General features: G+C 46.8%; 1 protein-coding gene across 1 annotated transcript in view; it reads left to right on the forward strand.

Moving 5' to 3' along the window:
* The window catches only part of COL9A3 (collagen type IX alpha 3 chain), a 34,263-nt gene that overhangs the window by 6,648 nt on the left and 8,030 nt on the right, over positions 1 to 19,585 (forward strand). Inside the window, 20 exon segments of the mRNA XM_041417809.1 lie at positions 50 to 103; positions 3,816 to 3,851; positions 4,513 to 4,536; positions 5,439 to 5,492; positions 5,666 to 5,719; positions 6,416 to 6,457; positions 7,914 to 7,970; positions 9,222 to 9,275; positions 9,737 to 9,790; positions 9,897 to 9,950; positions 10,700 to 10,753; positions 11,581 to 11,634; positions 12,031 to 12,084; positions 12,360 to 12,413; positions 12,992 to 13,045; positions 13,776 to 13,820; positions 14,648 to 14,701; positions 15,069 to 15,122; positions 17,201 to 17,254; positions 18,665 to 18,736. Of these exon segments, the coding sequence (XP_041273743.1) occupies positions 50 to 103; positions 3,816 to 3,851; positions 4,513 to 4,536; positions 5,439 to 5,492; positions 5,666 to 5,719; positions 6,416 to 6,457; positions 7,914 to 7,970; positions 9,222 to 9,275; positions 9,737 to 9,790; positions 9,897 to 9,950; positions 10,700 to 10,753; positions 11,581 to 11,634; positions 12,031 to 12,084; positions 12,360 to 12,413; positions 12,992 to 13,045; positions 13,776 to 13,820; positions 14,648 to 14,701; positions 15,069 to 15,122; positions 17,201 to 17,254; positions 18,665 to 18,736 (1,032 nt within the window).

The following is a 19,585-nucleotide window of genomic DNA, read 5'->3' on the forward strand; positions in this document are numbered from 1 at the left end:
GTTGCTGACAGGATGGCACTCTGTTGATCTTTTGGGGTTTTTTTTACAGGGTTTGACAGGAACTGATGGCCCACCTGGCCCAAATGGGCCTCCAGGAGACCGTGTGAGTACCTCATTGCATCCCAAGTCCCTTTAAATGGTCATTGTCACTGAGTGTCACTTACTGTTTCACATTCTGCTGTAAATTGGTGATATTCAAGTGTTGATTCTGATGTAAACCCTTGCAGAATACTTGGATCCTTGAAATGCAGCCCCAGGTGGCTTTTCATTAGGCAGGGCATGAAACCCACCTTTCTTTCACATGGCTTTGAACCTGCTTGAGTTGCCTCAGTGATGTCTGTACTGGGGATATTCCAAGTACCCAAAAAGTTTCTTGAGGCAGTCAGCAGACTCAATGGTGAAGTTGATCAAAATGAAGTTGTTTTGGCCTTTATTTGCAGTCTGAGTTGGCAGATCTGTGTTGTTTATAATTAATGCTACTGTGTATTAATTGTTTGAACTTTTGCCTTTTATTACTTCTGGAACTGTCCATATGGTTGCATTATTAGTTGCCATAGTGCTCCCCACCCAGCCTAGCAAGAAATAAGAGGTTTTTTTCTGCTTTCTGCATATTCTAGCTCTGCTGAGGGTCACCACAGGGACAGAGAAACAACTGCCAGAGATGATACAGATGTCTTTGGGATCATCCACAGCCATCACCCCTCTTAGGCCTCCCTGTGACATTAAGGAATAATCATTAATGAGCCACTCAGCACAGATTGTGATCCAGCATGGCTGTTCTCCTGTCTCCCAGATGGGAATGTAAGGCTTGTGTCCACAGCTGGCTTGCTGGCCTCTTGGACTCAGGGCTGCAGTGATGAGCTGGATTTTTGTCACCTGTTCAGTATATCCCAATAATCCCCTTGTTGCCCCAAGGACTTACTCAAATCTGAAAATCTGTGAGTTATTTAAGGGGATGAGCAGTACAGCCATGTATTTGTGATATGCTCTTCTTCCTTTCCCATGTCACAGGCAGAGTTTGTGTGGCCACTGGCAAAGTTGAGTGGCAGGACCCAAATGACATTGTGGTCACAGCTCCAAGCCTTTGTCCATCACCACCACCCTAAACCCCACTCCTTTTCTGTCCCTTGTGCCCATCTTTCTCCCCAGAGATCCAGGCCTGCAAAACCCTGGCCACTCTCAGACATTCTGTGGCAGGAGCCCAGCAGCACCTGGGAACAAATCCCTGAATTTTAAAGGAGGGAAGCTCAGGACCACCCGAGCAAGGCTGTGAGCAGCTCTGTGCCCTCTTTGGGGCTGGGTGGCTGTGCTTGCCCGTGCCCACCTTAGCACACAGCTCCTCCTTGCAGGCTAATTGAGCAGAGAGTTTTTGGGCACAGAAATTCCTCTCTGGCTGCCGGGCAGGAGCCCCAGCCCTCGCTGCCCTCGCTGCGCGCTCGGCTCTGCTGGGCTCTCCCTTTCTTGTGACTCAGTCTGGCAGCACGGGGCAGACCCGGGACCCCTCGTCATTTATGGGAACTTTTCAAGGTCACTGGTCCGTCTGGGAAATTGTTTTAATTGGTCTGTTAAAACCTGGGAAGAGGGAAGACCTCAGAAATCTTTAGCACTCTAAATGGAGCGTTGTTAGCCTGGCTTGTTTTCCCCCTGTCTTGTAGAACATATCTCAATCTTGCAGGATTCACTGAAATAAGCTGTTTACTTATTTCTGTGGGTTTGAATTCATGCTTAACACTCTGATTTCTTCTAAATAAGCTTAATTTTTTTAACTGGAGTGTCTGAGAGCAAAGCTGTTTAGCATAGGAAAGTAGGATCATGGAAGCCAGTTTTCAGTAATGATTTATTGCCAAACATTTCCAAAAAGATTTTTATCTTAAATATCTCCTGCTGCTTTCAGCATCCATTAGCTTTTCTCCTGCTTCTGCTTAAAGACTGATTAGATCAAGTCTGCTTGTTTTTTCAATTTTAAAACCCCTTCATTTTTAGCTGGGGTTGAGCTGGGTCCTGACTTCCATGTTAGATACTGATGTCCTTCATTGGAAAGTTCTCAAAGGCCATGTTGAAGTTTGTTGCTTTCCAATGAAAGCAATAAGGAAAACATAATTATTCACTTCTATTTATGAATGTCATAATAATCAAGTGTTTTCTACGCTCCATAGCTGTCTATTCACAGAGTAAATTACTACAAAATGAAAAATTATGGTGATAGTGTTTTCTAATCAAAAGAGACAGAACATTGTTACCAGGAGAATGAGTCGAGTCAGTGAATGTTATTAAAATTGAGATGTAAATTAGAGTCTCTCCTTTGCCTTAATGCAGTAGCATCAGCTCATTCAGGGACTTCACAATCTCTTACCTTGCCAGGAATGTTCACTGCTGCATTCTGCACCTTACACCCTACAAGGTGTCAGAATTAGGGAGTAAAAGGCCAACATTTGGCATTTTGGGTGCTCTGCCATCTTTCTGGCCTGTTGGACAAAGCAGAAAGGGGCAATGCAGCTGCCTTCAGAATTAGGGGGAAAGTGAGGAGGTGCCAGGAATTCAATGTTTTCCTTACAGGAGGAGATCCCAGCTTGTCCCTACAGCCAGCAGCAGTTGTGAGCATTTTTAGCCTGCAGATAAAAGTGAGTGGAGGCAGAGCAGAGTAACCTGCAGCAGGAGGAATGAATGGGCTGACATTCACAGCACAGCTGATTTTTATTGGATTACTGTCCTCTGCTCACAAGACCACTCTTAACAAGGCCTTGGGTTCTCTGTGTCTTCCTCCTTAAGCTTAACAAGGGAAAACATTTCTAACCCCCTTTGGCCCACAGAACAGGAGCCGAGGGCGGGTGTCATCCCTGGGGGCACAGTGGGAGCTGTGTGTGCTGGGATATTCTCCAGGTCAGCCCTTCCACCTTGTTCTCCTGCTCCCAGGGGCAGACACCCTTTAATTCCAGCTCAGCACATCTCCTTGAGATGTTTCTTTGCAGCATTTTGGGGATGATTGGGAAGGAGATTTGGGCTGGGGAGAGGCCATGGAAGCTTTGTCCCTGTGCAAGGAGATGTCCCTGCTTTGTCCTGCACCCTGGAAGCTGTCCCTGTCCATGGCAGGAGCTGGAACAAGATGAGCTTTAAGGTCCTTCCAACCCAAACCATTGTGGGATGCTGTTTCAGAATTATCCCCCACAATGAATTTCACAGCCTGCTGGCCAGCTGGCAGCTGTGCAGTGCAGCAAAGGAGTTAAAGGAGCTCTCTGTGTTCTTATCTTCAGTCAAGCAGGAACCTCACAGCTTCAAGGGTGACTTAATTCCAGTCTAAGCCATGAGCTCACCAAGCTCCAGTCAAGCCTAAGAGTGGGAATGCAAATTGGGAAAAGGAGATGGGGGAATTGCCAAGGAAGCAAGTGAAGAAGAAGAAGCTGCCAAATCTTTGGCTTTGCTTGAAAGGAAAATAGATGAATTAATAAAGTTCACTAGAACAAATCCAAATTCTGTTAATAGTTTTAGGAAACTTAGTAATTGGATCTACAATATGAATGTATTATGAATGAGAATATTTCAAGCAGATAGAATTCAAGTTATGAACGTTTAGATATTCATGGAGGATATTTAGATATTCATTTGAGGCCAGCTGGGACTTTCAGAGTAATTATCCATAAGTTTTTGTCCTTATATGTGTGAATTCAGCTGAGCATCTCCAGTTGTGTCCTGCTTCTACAAACTTTGCTGAAGTTTCCAAGCAAAGACTGGTGTCAAGGAGAGCAGGCCTTGGTGACTCCCCATGTGGAGGTTTCTCTTTTATCCCTGCTGATTTTTGTCCTGTTTTATTCCCCTAGGGTGCATTGGGACCTGCTGGGCCACCTGGACCAGCTGTAAGTACCTCCCAGAGCAGCTCATGTGATGAAAGTGTGGGATATTGTGCCAAAGCCATCACCAAGAGAGGATGGGAAGCTTTGTATCCCAAACAAAAGGATCAAAGCCTGAATGAGTGAATATATTGTTAGAAATGTTTAAATATGTATGTGTGACCTGTTCTGGAAACACAGACCTGGTTTTATTCTCTAAGGTGCTCTAAAAGCATGTCTGTGTCTTGGGATACAGACTGACATATCAAATGCTATCATAATTATTAGACATTATCTAATGTCTAATCAAAATTAAAAGGAAAAGAAAAGGGAGAAATGCTATCATAATTATTAGACATTATCTAATGTCTAATCAAAATTAAAAGGAAAAGGGAGAAACAGATAAACTGGAATGTTGTCTTCCTCTCCATGTCCCACTCTTGTGTCACCACACATCTCTTTTCTCACAGACGTCTCATAGGTAACAGAGATGGAAAAGGAATACAAATTGTTAGAGGCAGCAAAAGAATTCATCAAGACTCTGCTCTGATTGCAAATTATAATCATTATAACAGGGCAAGGGAATGATAAGAAAACCTAGGGAAAAAAAAGCAGTATTTTTTTTTTCTTTTATTCCTGTGTGCTCAGTTTCTGAGTGATCTTTTACTGTTTCAAATGCTGTTTTCAGGGCAAAGGACTACCAGGACCTCCAGTAAGTAATAAGATTTTTTTTTTAAATTACAAATTAAGATTCTGATTTTATTGGATGCCCTGAGTGTTGCAAACCCACCCCAGGCCTCAGGTCCTTCTACTGTGCCAGGAGTCCTGCAGATTATTGACCCTGTGGGGTTTTTATCCTTGCCCCCAGCCTGGGGGAGCTGGCTCTGGTGTAAATTCAAGGCAGAGCAGCCTTGTAAACAGTGGGAGTGACCAACCCTGGGGCAGCTTTTGTTCGGTGGGCTCCTGGGAGCTGCCCTGTGCCTGAGGGATGCAGTTTGGCAGTGAATTCCAGGGGAATTTTTTGCAGTAAAAAGCAAGATGTGCATTGGGAAGCTGCTGGTGTGATGCAGGATGGAGCTCCTTGGGGGGACTGGGCAAATGGGGACAGCCCAACTGATACCTTAAGTTTTGGCTTTCATATTTTCCAGATTCTGTACTGCACTAGTGTACAACTCTGAACTTCATATAAAGTGTTAGCAAGCTCTCCTCACAGCTCAGTCACACAAAACAATCCTTTTCCAGCCCCAGAACCATGGACATCACTGCAGCTCCAGCTCCAAACAACAGGGAATTGAGGAGAGCAACCTGAGAGGGTGGGACTGCATCACCTGAGCTGTACTTGGACAATTAACCCCAATATAGAAATGGACCAAAACTCATAAAAGTCTGAGAGCTTGTGACTCGGGGTCCATCGTGGGTGTAGCCATGGCCAGGCTCTTGCACTGCCCAAGGTGCTTCCTTTGAAGGCCTTTCAATAAATCCTTGTTTTATTCCTTTAACTCTGCCCAGCCTCTGTTCTAGGCAGCCTCTCAAGGCATCACAGCTGCTGGGTACCCCCAGGCTTTGGGGTGCCAAGGTCACCACAGATGTTAAACTCTTCTCTCTGCTCAACAGGGGCCTCCAGGACCCAGTGGGCTCCCCGGGGGACATGGATTTCGGGGCCCTTCTGTGAGTTTCTCCTGCCATTTAATCCTCATTTACTGCATGTGCCACAACCACAGAGGAATGAGTTTAATTTTTGTCTCTTACCTCTCTCCTGAAGTGATATTTTTGTAGCCACCCCTCACATCCCCTTGCATTTACATTGAAAAGGAATTCTTAGTATTTTTCTCCCCTTTTAGGGACCTTTTGGTCTGCCAGGATTCCCAGGGCCTCCTGGACCACCTGGGCCTCCTGTAAGTTGAGACTTGCAAATAAATGTGAGAAAATTCCTGGGGGGAGTCTGGAATTTTCTTCTTGCTGCACTTTTTATTTGTTGGCACTGCCATGAGCGTTCAGCAGGGCCCTGAGGAGAGCAGGGACCTTTCCCTGGCTGCCCTTGGGTGTTTTTTTGATGATCTCCTGTTGGTTATTTGTGCTCTGTGTGAGGAGGGACCCAATGAACCCCACCTTTATGGCGCACAGGGCATGGGGTGGGCTTGTTGTTCCCTCAGGGAAGGTTTCTGTGCTTGCTTGGATCAGGATTTGTGCTTGTGGGGCCAGCAAGTGGGCACTTGCAATCAAATCCCTGCTTTGGGTTTGCTGTGGCCCCTCTGGAGCGTTGAACAGTGGGACTGGGAGGTGTTTCCTGAGGCCAGGATGAAACCAGGCACAGCTGCTCTTCTCTAATTGCTGCCTTCATCACCTGAGGCCCAAGAGTCTTCCCTGGGCACCTCCAGGGGATGGTTTCAGCCCTGCTGTGTCTGATTTTGGGGATTGGTGCAGCTCAGAACACTCCAGGTTCAGGGGCAGCACTTTGGGCTCTGGGGCTGAGCATGTGCCTTGTGCTGATCCAGCTGAGCTGGGTCTGTACAAATTGTCCTAGGAATTGTGTTTCCTCCTGGTGTTTGTGTTTGTCTGGTATTTAAAAGCCACCATTCCCTGAATTGCAGGGTCTTCCAGGGGCCCTTCCTGATGGCGGTGGGGACCTTCAGGTAGGTTTTTCTTTATGTACCATGAAAATGTGCTTTGGTTTAATCCCTGATGTGACTTTTGGTTGGCACAGCTGGGGGAGTGTCAGACCATTTAACATGCACTGCTTAGACCTGCGGGTGTGGGTTTAAATCACCTTATCAGAGTGGGGTGTGTGTTTCCTGCACTGAAATGTTTATTCAAGGAGGCAGGTGTGCACTGGAACAGATTTCCCAGAGCAGCTGTGGCTGCCCCTGGATCCCTGGAAGTGTCCAAAGCCGGGTTGGACAGGGCTTGGAGCGCCCTGAGACAGTGGAAGGTGTCCCTGCCCATGGCAGAGGTGGAATGGGACGAGCTTTAAGGTCCCTTCCAACCCAAACCATTCTTTGATTTTGTCCTCGATTTTTGCTTCCCAAAATGCACATTTTGCATACATTCTTCATGTGCTAAACAACTCCAGCATTTGGTAACAGACAACAGCTTTCCATGCTTCCCCTCCTGCTCTGCAAAGGAAGGGCAGGGTGTGCAGCACTGTTTGTTTCCAGGGATGCTGGCCTGGCTTCCATGGACTTTCTTTGGGCTTCCTCCCTCAGGAGAAAGCCTTGATCCCTTTCTTTCAGGGGAGCAAAAGGAGTGTTAGGTCCAGGAATGATGGAAGTGACATTTGCAGATTTCACAGCTGTTGTTGTGACAGCTTCTCTGCTTTCCTAATTGGCATGTCCCAAAAAAAGCTCCGAGTCAGTTTAGGCAGCCTGATGGCACATCACGTGGGAGTTAATAGGAAATGGTGCTATTTCTGCATGTTTAATTTCATTTACCCTGTGGAATATACTAGGAAATTAAATTTTTTGCTACAGAGGTGCTGCCTGAAGTTGTATTAAAAGAAAATAAAAAACAAACAACAAAACAAATTAAGAGCTATTTGTAAAGTTTCACATGGCCTTTTCCTCATTCAATTTCCATGCATGTTCTGGTCTGTTCCCAGTCAAGCTGGAGTTCCCAGCAGGGGCTCTCCCACCCCTGGGCATCTGCAGATATCAGCTTATAGGTATTGGGTTTTTATTGGTGCCCTTCAATTAACTCTGATGCCTGTCCTTGTTTCATTTAAGGAGTTGGCTAAAGGAAATTAATAGTTAATGCAGAGGATTAAATATGGTCCTAATGATTGAAAAGAAACTGATCCCACTTCATTGGGAAACCTGGGTTCTCCAGCATTTTGGACTGTGGACACTGCCAGCCTTCAGAAAGTCTCCCAGTCCAAGTGGAGTAGGCCATTCATAAATCATTATTTTGTGGGGTACCAGGACCTCTAGGACCCTGTTCCATAGGGAAATGTTGGTCAATCCATGATGCTGTGATTCCATTGGATTTAGTGAATTTAGAGCCAAAATCCACATGACCTTTTCACCCAATGGATGAAGCCAGCCTCCCTGGGTGTGCTGTGTGCCTGTTAAACCAAAGTGTTTCTGTTCCCTGCAGTGCCCAGCTCTGTGCCCACCAGGTCCCCCAGGCCCCCCAGGAATGCCAGGATTCAAGGTAAGGAAACACCACCTGCAATTCCACCACATTTCTTTCCCAAAATAAACACCACTATGAAGGCATTAAATTCTATATACAGTCTCTACATATAGGCTCCACACCTCCCAAAGCAGCCACGCATTTTCATTTATTCCTACAAATGAAATTTAACCCTTGGCATAGATTAAAAAACCCTGCAAGGCCAGTGGGCAGAGCTGAAGGTCAGGAACAAACAGGGGCAGCAGTTCAGGGCTGCCTCAAGAACCTGGTGCTGAGAGCTGGAAAAACCTCACCAGTTCTTAAACTGCAAAATGTTACTTACATAATTAATAGAATATAATTTAATTGCTGTTTTTATAGCCAGTGTAGCAACAGATTTATGTTTAAATATTTTAAACAGAATTATTTTGTTGGCCTGTGGTATGTAAATTTTCAGTTCTCAGGAGTTAAACATCTCCTCCTCTGTCCCCTCTATGTCTTTGCAGTTATGGACTCCAGCAGTGAGACAAAGTTAAAAGTGATTCAAGTTCTTTTAGCAGGATTTAGAAGTTGGCAGTGGGTGGGAGAACTCTTGGGAAATGCTCTCAGTTCCTCCTGAAGTGACCTTTCTCACTTCCCCTGTCTGTTTGGGCTCTGCACTGAGTCATAAATATCATTACAAATACAAAGTGTTTGGGGATAACTGCTCAAAATTCATAGCTGATGAGATGGAAAGCCCAGTGAAACTCTCCAATTATGATGCAAATGGTGCACAGGACCTTTGCTGTGGTGAGGAATAACATCTGCCGTGGCTGAAATGAGCCTGGGTCTCTCCCACAGTCACAGAGCCAAGACAAAAGTGAATCAGAGCTTCTGTGAAAGCTCCCCCTGGGACATGGATTTCTTTGAAAGCTGGATGATGCAGACATTAAAGACGACTTTAAAAGGGAGGTTAAAATGCAGAATGGGGCTCTCAAGAGTGACTCATCCCATTTTCTGGCGTGATGGGAACTGAGTTCTGGTCCCTGTGTTTGGGAGTTGCATGCAGACCATGAGCTTAGCCCAGTGCAAGTCACTCTGGAAAACCACATCTGGGCATTTTCAGGAACTGCATCAATTCTGACACTGGTAGCCTCCCCCAGGAGGGAGCTCCATTCACAGCACACCTACAGACTGTTTTCCCTGAAAGTCATTTGGGATGTGGGGTTTAGGTTTCACAGCTGTCTCACCAAATCTAATTTTAAAACAACACTCTACTGGGATGTGAATAATCATAACTCTTATTTCTAGGGACACACTGGTCACAAAGGAGAGCCTGGTGAAGTAGGAAAACAAGGAGAAAAGGTAAACTTAAAAGTAACATGAGAGGATTTTTCTCTTTAAAAACACCTTAAAAAGAGATAAGGGATTTTTTTCAAGGAGGCAGGGAGGAATGAGGCTGTTGGCTGAACAAGGAGCAGTTACTTTGGCTGAAGTGCATTGGGTTCCACTGCTCTCCCTGTAGGACCATGTGCTGAATCTCCAAGAAAATTCACCTTTCCAAGGATCATAGCGTTAAAATCAGTTTGAATTAACAGCTATCCCTTGCCAGCTCAGGAACAGCCCTGCTTTAATCACTTGGATAAATTCCTGACTGATCTGACTGTTCTTGCACATAGAAATTGTCTATAACATAGAAACAAATTCTGAAGAGAAATCTGGGAGGGAGAGAGAGAGCTGAAGGAGAAATAAGACAGGGCTGTCCCTGGCTGTGTTTGCAGGCTGCTGCTGTCCCTCCTCCTGTCTGATTGATTTTTCTGTCCCAGGGTAACCCTGGCCCTCCCGGCCCTCCAGGGATTCCCGGCGGTGTTGGCCTGCAGGTAAGCCCAGCTCTTCTCTTCCCACCATTCCCATGGCCTTGTCATGTGGAGTCACCTCGGTTACACAAACAGTGATGAGTTTGAACTGATTTGTTTCCTTAATTAGGGCCCAAGAGGACTGAGAGGCCTCCCTGGTCCAATGGGTCCAGCTGGCGACAGAGTAAGAAAAAAACTTCTGATTTTTCCTTTTCCTCTCCACCACCAGTTTGTCTTTTGAGAGGTGCCAGTGGCACTTGTCCTCACTGAATTCCACTGGGAAACTTGTAAAGGTACAAAGTGTGGGCTGTTCCCTGCAGCCCCTCCTTCAGAACAACCTCCCAAAGTCAGGAGAATCCTCACACCACAGGGAATGGCAGGGTCAGGGTCAGCCAGGCTGAATCAGGTCAGCTTCAGTGCAAGACTGGCAGTGTTAGAGAATCTTGAAAAACAAAACAAAAGAGAAACATTTCATAAACATTTCACTTGCTGTTCTGTCTCTTTACAAGAAAAAGCCCAAGTATCACTGATGGACAAAGGTTTTCAGGACACAAAAAGGCTCCTCAGTGAGAACAGGGTCAATCTCCAGCTCACTGAGGCTTTGGGCTCCTGTCAAAATCCCTTGACCAGCAGCCCAGAGGCTGAATGGTTTGGGATTGGATGAAGTCATGCATTTATTTAGAAGTAAGAGTGTTATCAAGATAGCAAGGCCATGAATGATATCAGTGTATCAGAGCTACAAAGGTGGGGAGATCCAGAGTAAAAACCCATTGTTCAGAGTGGGATTATTTGCAGTCTGTCCTGCAAACCAGCAGGAGATAAAGGGTTGTCTTTCCAGGGCTTTTGTGTTTTCTCAGGTTGTGTACAAGGTGGGGATTCTGTTACTTCATCCTCTGCCAAGCCCAGGCTCACAGTGGTGTCTGTCCTCTGCAGGGTGACATTGGATTCAGAGGCCCACCTGGGATCCCAGGACCTCCAGGCAAAGCTGTATGTATCCCAGTCTCTCTGTGGCCCTGCCTTCCACAGCCTGCTTTATTCCTCCTTCCTGAGCTCTGCTGGCCACCTCCAGCAGATTATTCCCTTTGCCCTTTCCCTGCACTCACAGCAGTGTTATTTTACCTGACCCAGACCTGACAATGTCTCTGCCTTTGCCATGCCCCACACCAGAATAAATTCACCACATTTCCATTGCTCTCTGTGCCTTACTGCCCTTCCTTGAGCACCAGCAGCTGTGGGCAAGCCCTGGAGAAGGGAATATCCATTACTTTTGGAGGGAGAATCAGCCCTTGAGCCTGGTCTGTTCCCAGGTGCCCACAGCTCTCAAGGATTTTTGCTCCAAGCAGGAATAGCTGTGTGTTGAGGATGCAATCCCCATCCTTCTGCAGCACCACCCTCTGGGGACCCCTCCCTAGTCTTGCAATTACAGAAGAAATTCATCCAAACTAAAACAAAATGAGGTGCTTTCTCACCAAACCATTCATTGCACCCAGCAGGATCTAGACAGTAAATATTAGAGCTTTTCTCCCACTCTCTTTCTGCTTAAAGAAATTGCTTCATTAAATGAAGGGGAAGATGGTCTCTGCCCTGAGGGATTGTTGGCAAGGTCCCTGCTGCAGAAGGTGTGTCAGGAATTGGAGTGTGACTGGGAAAGTGCAGCTCTCAGGGGGCTGTGTGTGCTCACACCTCTGCTGACACCAGCAAACAGCACAAAACCCAAAGCAAACAGCACAAAACCCTCCTCATTTCACCCCAAAGCAGCAATCTCTGCCACTGTGTGATGAAGATGCTTAATGGCTTTTCCTCCTCTGTCACAGGGAGACCAAGGGAGCAAAGGACCTCAGGGATTCCGGGGGCCCAAAGGTGACACTGTAAGTGCAGTCAAACACCCTTTGCTCCAGTCCAAACGCTGTTCCATGGGTTTATTATGGCTTGTGCTCCTTTCATTTGCTTGCAAGGGATGGAAGCATCATCTCAAAAATGAGGTGTTTAACTCTTACTAAAGATGCCTGAGCAATAAGGTGTCCAAGTGCTGCTGCAGCCTGGAGCACAGAGAGCAGATTTTACATCCCTTGAAGTGATCAAGGATCTTCCCAGGTGTTGCATCCAGCACTGGGCTGGTTTCGTGCTGTGTCCCAAAACAACCTCCATACTTATATGGACAGAGAGGACCCAGCTGAAATGGAATGAAATGTCCCTACAGAATTTGAGTATTGTCTTTGTTGACTGTTCCTCAGGTTAACACCGGATTTATTGTTGTTTTCTAGGGTAAACCTGGACCAAAAGGAAACCCAGGGGCTCGTGGGCTCATAGGAGAACCTGTAAGTCACTTAAGCAGGATGCAGGTCTTGCTGTTTGTCTTGCTTGCAGATGAGGAGATCAAACAGAACAGACAAAAAGCTGCTTCTTGTCATCTTTGCAGTCAAACTTCTGCTCTGTGGGTCTCTGTGCGAGCCCAGCTGGGCTAAGCCATAGTTGTACTGCTGCTAATGAAAATCTCCCAGTGCAACTGGACTCGTTGCCAAAAGCTTCTTTGATGAATTTTGCAAACCACAGAGCCTCCTCTGACCTAAAATTGTGCTGTCCATGATTGCAGGGAATGCCTGGCAAGGATGGGCGGGATGGAGCCCCTGGACTCGATGGTGAGAAGGTTTGTAAAGTCCTTCTTCAACACTGCAGGGAAGGTTCCTGACACTGAGCTGGCAGTGCTGCAGCTCTCCTCAAGAAGCTTGGCTGGAAAGCTTTTCCTTCTAGGAAGTTTTCTGATAGTGCCACTAGTGAAGGAGACTGAAATTCTCCTGTTAGTTTATCCCGAGGGAATTCCCTATAGGAGGGAGGTGCACGAATGATGAAAGCTCAGCTGTGCCCCTGGATTTAGTGGCTCCTGCTGGCTGACTCCAGACCTTCAGAGATGCCTTGGCAGAGCCATAGACAGAGTTGGTTTTGACAGCCTGCAGACAAGGTGCTGTCAGGTGCTGGTTGCCTGGTTCCTGAGCAGTGCTCCTGCAGGAATATTGAACCTGTGCTGCCAGGGAAGGCTGGGAGCTGCAGGGAAACACCTGGGTGTCCTGTCCATGGGGGCTCACTCCTCCAGACACAGCAGCTCTTGGTCCTATGCATACAGGGAGAGGGGGAAAAGTACAAATGCCTGTCTGGGAATGTGTCCCCTGCCTGTGGCAGGCATTTCCCTGTGCTGGAGGATCCCTCCTGACCTCTCCCTATCCACAGGGCGACGCAGCTCCCACGGGTGCTCCTGGAGAGAAGGGGCCAAATGGACTTCCTGTGAGTATGGAGCAGGGCCTGCCACCTCTGGGGCTCCAGCAGCTCAGGGTGCCTGCAGAGATCCTTCCTGGGGACAGGGGAGGCTCCTTCTGTGGGGGGATTCACAAGGAGCTCTAGTTAAGCCAAGAGGAAATGCACTTTTCCCACCGTGCAGACAGGGAAAGAGTGTGCCAGACAGGATTGGAGAACACCTGGAGCAGCACATCACAGTAATTCCCTGGCTGTTGGCTTCTCTGACTCTTTAAAATCTGAACTTGAGAGGGATTTTCTCTTTCACACCCCACTGATGTGCATGCCTTATGGAGGGAGGTAAGATCTGGGGTATAATACCCTGAGCTCTGTCCCTGCCTTACTCCAGTGCTTATTGGCAAAATGTTTCATCTCCTCAGACTTCCAGCTATGTAAAAGAGATCAAGTATTCCTTTATTCCTGCATTTACAGAATATTTTGAACTCCCTTTTAGAGAGGTTTCTGTGCAAAATGTTGCTGCTGCTGGTCCATTTGTATATTCCTGCTCTTTGCTCTCATGCCAAGGATTAGTGCATGCCATGGAGCTGCAAGGGCAGCAAGAGAGACATTGAAGTCATAATTTTCACAGTGAAAGCTGCAGAAGCCTAAACCTTCCATTGCTTCAAGCAAAGGTCACTCCTTGTGTGTCAAATCAGACCAGAATAACAAATTTAATATCTTCCCTTCTTCTGACATTGCTTTAATATAATTTTTTTTTCAGGGTCTGCCTGGAAGAGCAGGTATTAAAGGCTCAAAGGGTGAACCAGTAAGTGAATCTCTTTAATGATGGGGTCTGGTGGGGAAACTGGTCACAGCAAGGCTTTTTGGCTTTGGGGGACTGGGAGGACTTACCCCAAAGTGATGGTTTCTGTATTTCTGCTGGGGCTGAAGAGCAGGAATTAGGTGAAATAACTGGGCTGGCACCTGGTTCAGTAAAGACACAGCAGATCCACAGGAGAGTCATCAGTGCTTTAGTAAACCTCATCCTTTTGTCAGAATCCCAGGAGCAGACTTGATCTTTGGGAATCAAAAGGCTGAGCACCAGCAGGAGCAGAATGATCTCATCTTGCCTTCTGCAGATTTTCCCTCACCTCAGGAGAAAAACTTCCATGGAGCTTTAGATTGACACCCACCTGAGATTAAAGAAAACCTCAGGCAGACCAAAGCAGTCCAGCACAAAGCTGCTCTGACAGGTGTCCTTTTTTTCCCCCTGTCCTTTATGAATTTCTCCCTTTGCATCATTATTGCTGCTAATCCTCAGGGAGGAGAGCACGCTGCAGGAAGGTGGTGCAGGAATCTCCTCCTGGTGTGAAGGGGGTGCAGGAGTGAATGTGATGGGATGTCCTGGCATCCCTGTCTCACATGGGACATTGCCTGGGGCTGGCAGCCCTCCCTGGCCACTGGTGCCAGGAGAGAGTGTGCAGCCCAGCTGTTCTCTGCTGCTGAGAGTTTTGCCTTAAAACTGTAAAGTTTAAAGCTGTTTTTATTTCTTTATCCAGGTTTTCACTCCCTCCTCCTTTTGTTGCTTCAGGCAGGACAGAAATGACTCCCTGAAGTGATGCCCTAACTGAGTGTGTGCTTTGTGCTCTGCAGGGCAGCCCTGGAGAGATGGGAGAGGCAGGTCCCTCTGGAGAGCCAGGCATCCCTGTAAGTGCCCCATTTCCACTCAGCATGGGCCCTGCTGCAGAGTTTTAAACCAAACTGGGGAGCTGGAGCTCATGTGCTGCTTCCTTGCATAAATAAAGCTCCCAGTAATGCAGCACCTGCAGTCCCAGGGGTTGAGCACTCCAGGCACTCCACACTGGTGTGGAGCTCCCAGGGAGCACTGAGCTGGCTGGGCAGGGTGCTGGGCACTGCTACTGGGCAAAACCCACCAGCAGTGGGCTGGCAGCTGGGCCAGTGGGGCAGGAGTTTGGGACTGAACAGCCTGGGATCCAGGAATATGCCCCAGAGGGCTGGGGAGGGTGGGTTTGTGGCTCCTGAATATCACAGCTGATTTTGGTGTCCCTGCCAGGGCGATGTTGGCATCCCTGGTGAGAGAGGTCTGCCAGGACCCAGAGGAGCAACTGTAAGTACAGAGCTGGCTGTGGACCAGAGAGGTGCCAAAATAGGCTTTGGGGAGGGGAGGGGGAACTCTGGCTACAGCAAAAAGCCACTTTCTCTCTCAGTGGTGTCTCTGGGGAGCTTTGGCAGCAGAGAATTCCTCCCCCAGGCTGGGTCAGGTCCTGTTCTCACTGAGAACTCCGTGCAAATGCCAAGTGAGCTCTCCCATTTGGCTTGGCAGAGCAAACTGCAGCTGCCCAGGAGGTTTGTGAGCTGCCAGGAGAGGCTGGACAGTCAGCAAGCCCCTCATTACACAGGAACAGGGAGGTTCTGCCCATGCTGAGGCATCAGTGAAGCAGAGCTCATGGGAAGCTTTCACAAAGGACTTTGCCACCAGCCCATGACACCCAAAATCCTCCCCAGTCCTGCATCCCCTCCCTTGGAGCAGTGCAGAGGGATTCCCTGCAAAACATGAAGCCATACATGCAACAAAAATAGAAATAACTGCACAGTGTCCCTGCTCAATAGCAGAGATGATAACAAATAATATCAGGAGGGTAAAACCCTGATTTTGATCACACTACTAAAAATGCTTGGGTACTTTTTCATCTTGTCACTCCCCAGCTAGTGCTGCTGTTGGGGTTGGATCTGATCTTCCAGTGGTTTTGTTGGGATTTTTTTCTTTTTCTTTTCTTTTTTTTTTTTTTTTCCCATCTTAATCTCATTTTGAAATCCAGGAGCCTACAGCAAGTCTAATATGATTTCTGGTACGTGCCACTTGGAAGAAATTGAACTGCATGATTTATTGTTTGTGAGCAGCTTCTGCTTTAACTTCCAAGGAGAGGGAAATCAGCTTTAGAAATAAACTGTATTAATAATGTTTGCTTTTATGTCTGCAATTTTTCTTCAGAGTGGCTGGCCTCACAAAAGGTGCCACATTATTACAGCCAAAAAGCAAAAGCAGTCAAGATAATTGTGTTGGTGCAGAGTTTTGACAGGGGTGCAGTTGCAGCTGAACCCATGGTTATGTCTAACCTGGCCTTCTCATTTCTGATTTATTAGAATCATAATTTATTTGTTAAGACTGGGCTGTTCAAAGAGAGGTGCAGGGTTTTTCCAGTGTAAGGCTGTTTGGCTCAAAACTATTTGGGTTTTTTTAGCTCTGAGTACTAAGGGTTTCTCAATTCCCTCCAGCAGCTCAGCAGAGTCATTTTTGATGCAATTTAACTCAACTCTCCTAAAGCTTTGTATTTATAACTTTCAAAGTTCCTTACTGAATACAAGCAGAAAACAAAGTGGAAACCAGTAACCATAAAAACACCTGAGCAGTTGTTCAGCTTTTCGAGGCTGATGCTGCTTTATGTCAGTGGCCACTTTGATGTTTATTTGTGTCCCTGAATGCTCCACCCAGCAGGGATGGCAGTGAAAGCAGCCCAAGCTGCAGCCCTGCCTGGTGACAGAAGCTTGCTGAAGGCATCTATTTCCAGAAGACAGTTTACAAAATGAGATTTAAATGCCTAAATTACATAGGTGTTTTTTTGTTTTTTTTTTTTTTTCATCCGAGATCTTTATTGGATATGTGATTTTTTTCTCAGGAGAAAGCAATAGAGACTCCTAATGATAATGTTCATGTTCTGTCTGGTGAGCTCTTAAAAGCCTCTGCCCTGCCAGCATGCTGCCTTTTTGTACCTTGCTGGAACCAAGGATGTCCAAGCAAATGGGAGCAATTGCCATTTTTCATTTCCAAGGCCCTGCAGCACGTGTTTTGCAGTAGTTCCTTGCAATCAATTAAAAGCAGAATATTGGGATAGCAGATCCCTCTAATGGATGTGGTCTGTGCTCTGTCATGCTGCCACTTTTTGCTGTCCCTGATCTCTACTGCTCGTGAGCACGGTGTGTTTTTAAGCACTGACTATCCAAATAAGCCTTTCTGTTAACAACAATGCAATTAACAAACAAACACCAAACACCAGCTCTGCAGAGGGTCAGCAGCAGTGCCAAGGGGCTGCAGCACGGAGCTGCACACCCTGCCAGTTCAGTGGCACAGCTGGCTCACCTGGCCCCAGATGTTCTCCTGACCAAAGCTGATCTCTCTCTTTGCAGGGACCACTCGGCCTCCAAGGCCCCACAGGAGCACGAGGTGTCCGAGGTTTCCAGGTCAGTGTGACACAGGGATGGGTCACTGTGGTGTTTTGGCAGGGCAGTGTGACACAGGGATGGGTCACTGTGGTGTTTTGGCAGGGCAGTGTGACACAGGGGTGACTGTGGTGTTTTAGCAGGGCAGTGACACACGGGTGGGCCACCATGGTGTTTTGGCAGGGCAGTGACACATGGGTGGGCCACCATGGTGTTTTGGCAGGGCAGTGCTCTCTGCAAGCCTCTGGCCAGGACTTGGGTGATGGCAATGAGGAAAAGGAAGAAATCTCCATTTGCCAGAATCAGCATCACACCTTCATTACCACGGGATGGTAGAAAGAGAAAAAGGCCAGATAAGCTGCCTGCAGGAGAAATTTATATTTAATGTTTGTTTGCAGAGAGAGGGGTTGAGTTTTGAGCCTGTTTCCTGGCACAGGTGCCCAGAGCAGCTGTGGCTGCCCATCCCTTGGATGGGGCCCTGACCAGCCTGGTGTTGATGTTTGTGGGGTCCCAGGGTGAGGGAAGAGATGAATCTGACTCCATATTTCTTAGAAGGCTGATATATTCTATTCTATTCTATTCTATTCTATTCTATTCTATTCTATTCTATTCTATATGCTATGCTAAAACTATACTAAATTATAGAGAGAAAGGATACATCAGAAAGCTAGAAAAGAATGAATAATAAAAACTCGTGACTGACCAAAGAGTCTGTGATTGGTTATTAAGTAAAAACAATTCACATGGAACCAATCAAAGATGCACCTGCCATGTTCCAAAGCAGCAAAACTCAGGGAGAAGTGATCAGATAATATTGTTTTTCTTTTCCTCTGAGGCTTCTCAGCTTCTCAGGAGAAAAATCCTGGCAAAGGGATTTTTCATAAAATATCATGGTGACAGCCTGCACTGGTGGAAGATGTCCCAGCCTGTGCCAGGTGGTGGAACAAGCTAAGTTTTAAGGTTTTTATGACTGGTTGAGTTTGATCTTTGTAAAGACACCTCAGTTTCTCCTTGATCTGCTCCACTCTCTGCCTGTTTTCCTTCAGTGAATTCCTCCTCCTTTTTGCTGCACTGGGGTCTCCAACATTTCTCCCTCCCTTCTCCAAGGGTGTGGGACCTCCACTCCCCACTGGCACTGACTGAGGGAGCATCACTTGGTGGGATCACAGATATTGAAGGTTTATTAATTTTAGGAGGTTTATTAATAAAAGACCCAGGCCAAAGGTTGGAGCACTTTGGCACATGCCTGACCCTGTTCCAGGAGAGAAGCTGGAATGAGCTCTACCAACCAGCACAAGTGGTCCCCAGGTCTGGGGGAAAAGGGAGAGAGACATCCAGAAATAACCTTTCTGAACGTGTCACGGAGGCTGGTGAACTCCCAGGGTTTCTGGCACTGTGAGCTGTATTTGGTTTTTGTTGTTTTCCCAACAGGGACCCAAAGGTGCCAGTGGAGAGCCTGGCCTTCCTGGCCCGACTGGGATCCGTGGAGAGACAGGAGACAGGGTAAGGACAAGACTCCTGGCACTCATTCCTGTTTGGGATGGGAATTTAGAGGGCAGTGGGCACCCAAAACCGGGTGTAGCTGGTGTGTGCTGGGTGTCCCTGACTGCCCCAAGTCAGCAGGGAGCAGGACTCGTGCTTGCTGTCCCCTCTGTTCCTGGCTTCTGTTCCACTCCAGAAACTCCCATTATTTTCAAACAGGGTGGATTGTTTAAAAGCAACTTCCAGGCCCTATCCTAGCCAGAATGGGGAGTGTTTGGGATTTTTCCCTGTTTCTTACACTGGTTCCACCAAAGCCTCACTCCCCAGGAGCACAAGAGAGCTGATTCATGAATTTTTGTTACTCAGATGCTTGATTAGACTCTCTGGGGTTTTTTTTTTTGGTTTTTTTTTTTTTTTGTTTTGTTTTGTTTTGTTTTGTTTTGTTTTGTTTTGTTTTGTTTTGTTTTGTTTTGTTACAGTATTTTTTTTTTTTTTTTTTTTGTTTTTTTTTTTTTTTTTTTTTTATTACAGTGTTATCAGTGACTTTTCTTTCTGAACAGCAAAATATCTGGGCATCCTGCCTCACCACAAATGTGACTTTTTATTTAAATTAGCTCATTCTCATTTGAAAGAAGCCATCAGGGCCAAGTGAACAGCATTTGTTGGGCACTTGCAGGAGGACAGGAGCCATGTGTTCACCAGCTCCCTCCTCCCCAGCTTTAAGGTGAAAGTTTTTTTTTTAAAAAAAGCTTTAAGTTGCTTTCTGTGTAAGCAACTGCAGCAGTACCACAAGGGCTCCACAATGGCCCTTCTGTGCTGGCTCCAGGCAGGTTTGGAAAAGCCTCTTGGAGTGGCTGTGAGCTGGAAGTG

The sequence above is a fragment of the Onychostruthus taczanowskii genome, unplaced genomic scaffold, assembly GCF_017590055.1.
Source record: "Onychostruthus taczanowskii isolate IOZ18803 unplaced genomic scaffold, ASM1759005v1 scaffold57, whole genome shotgun sequence".
Lineage (NCBI taxonomy): Eukaryota > Metazoa > Chordata > Aves > Passeriformes > Passeridae > Onychostruthus > Onychostruthus taczanowskii.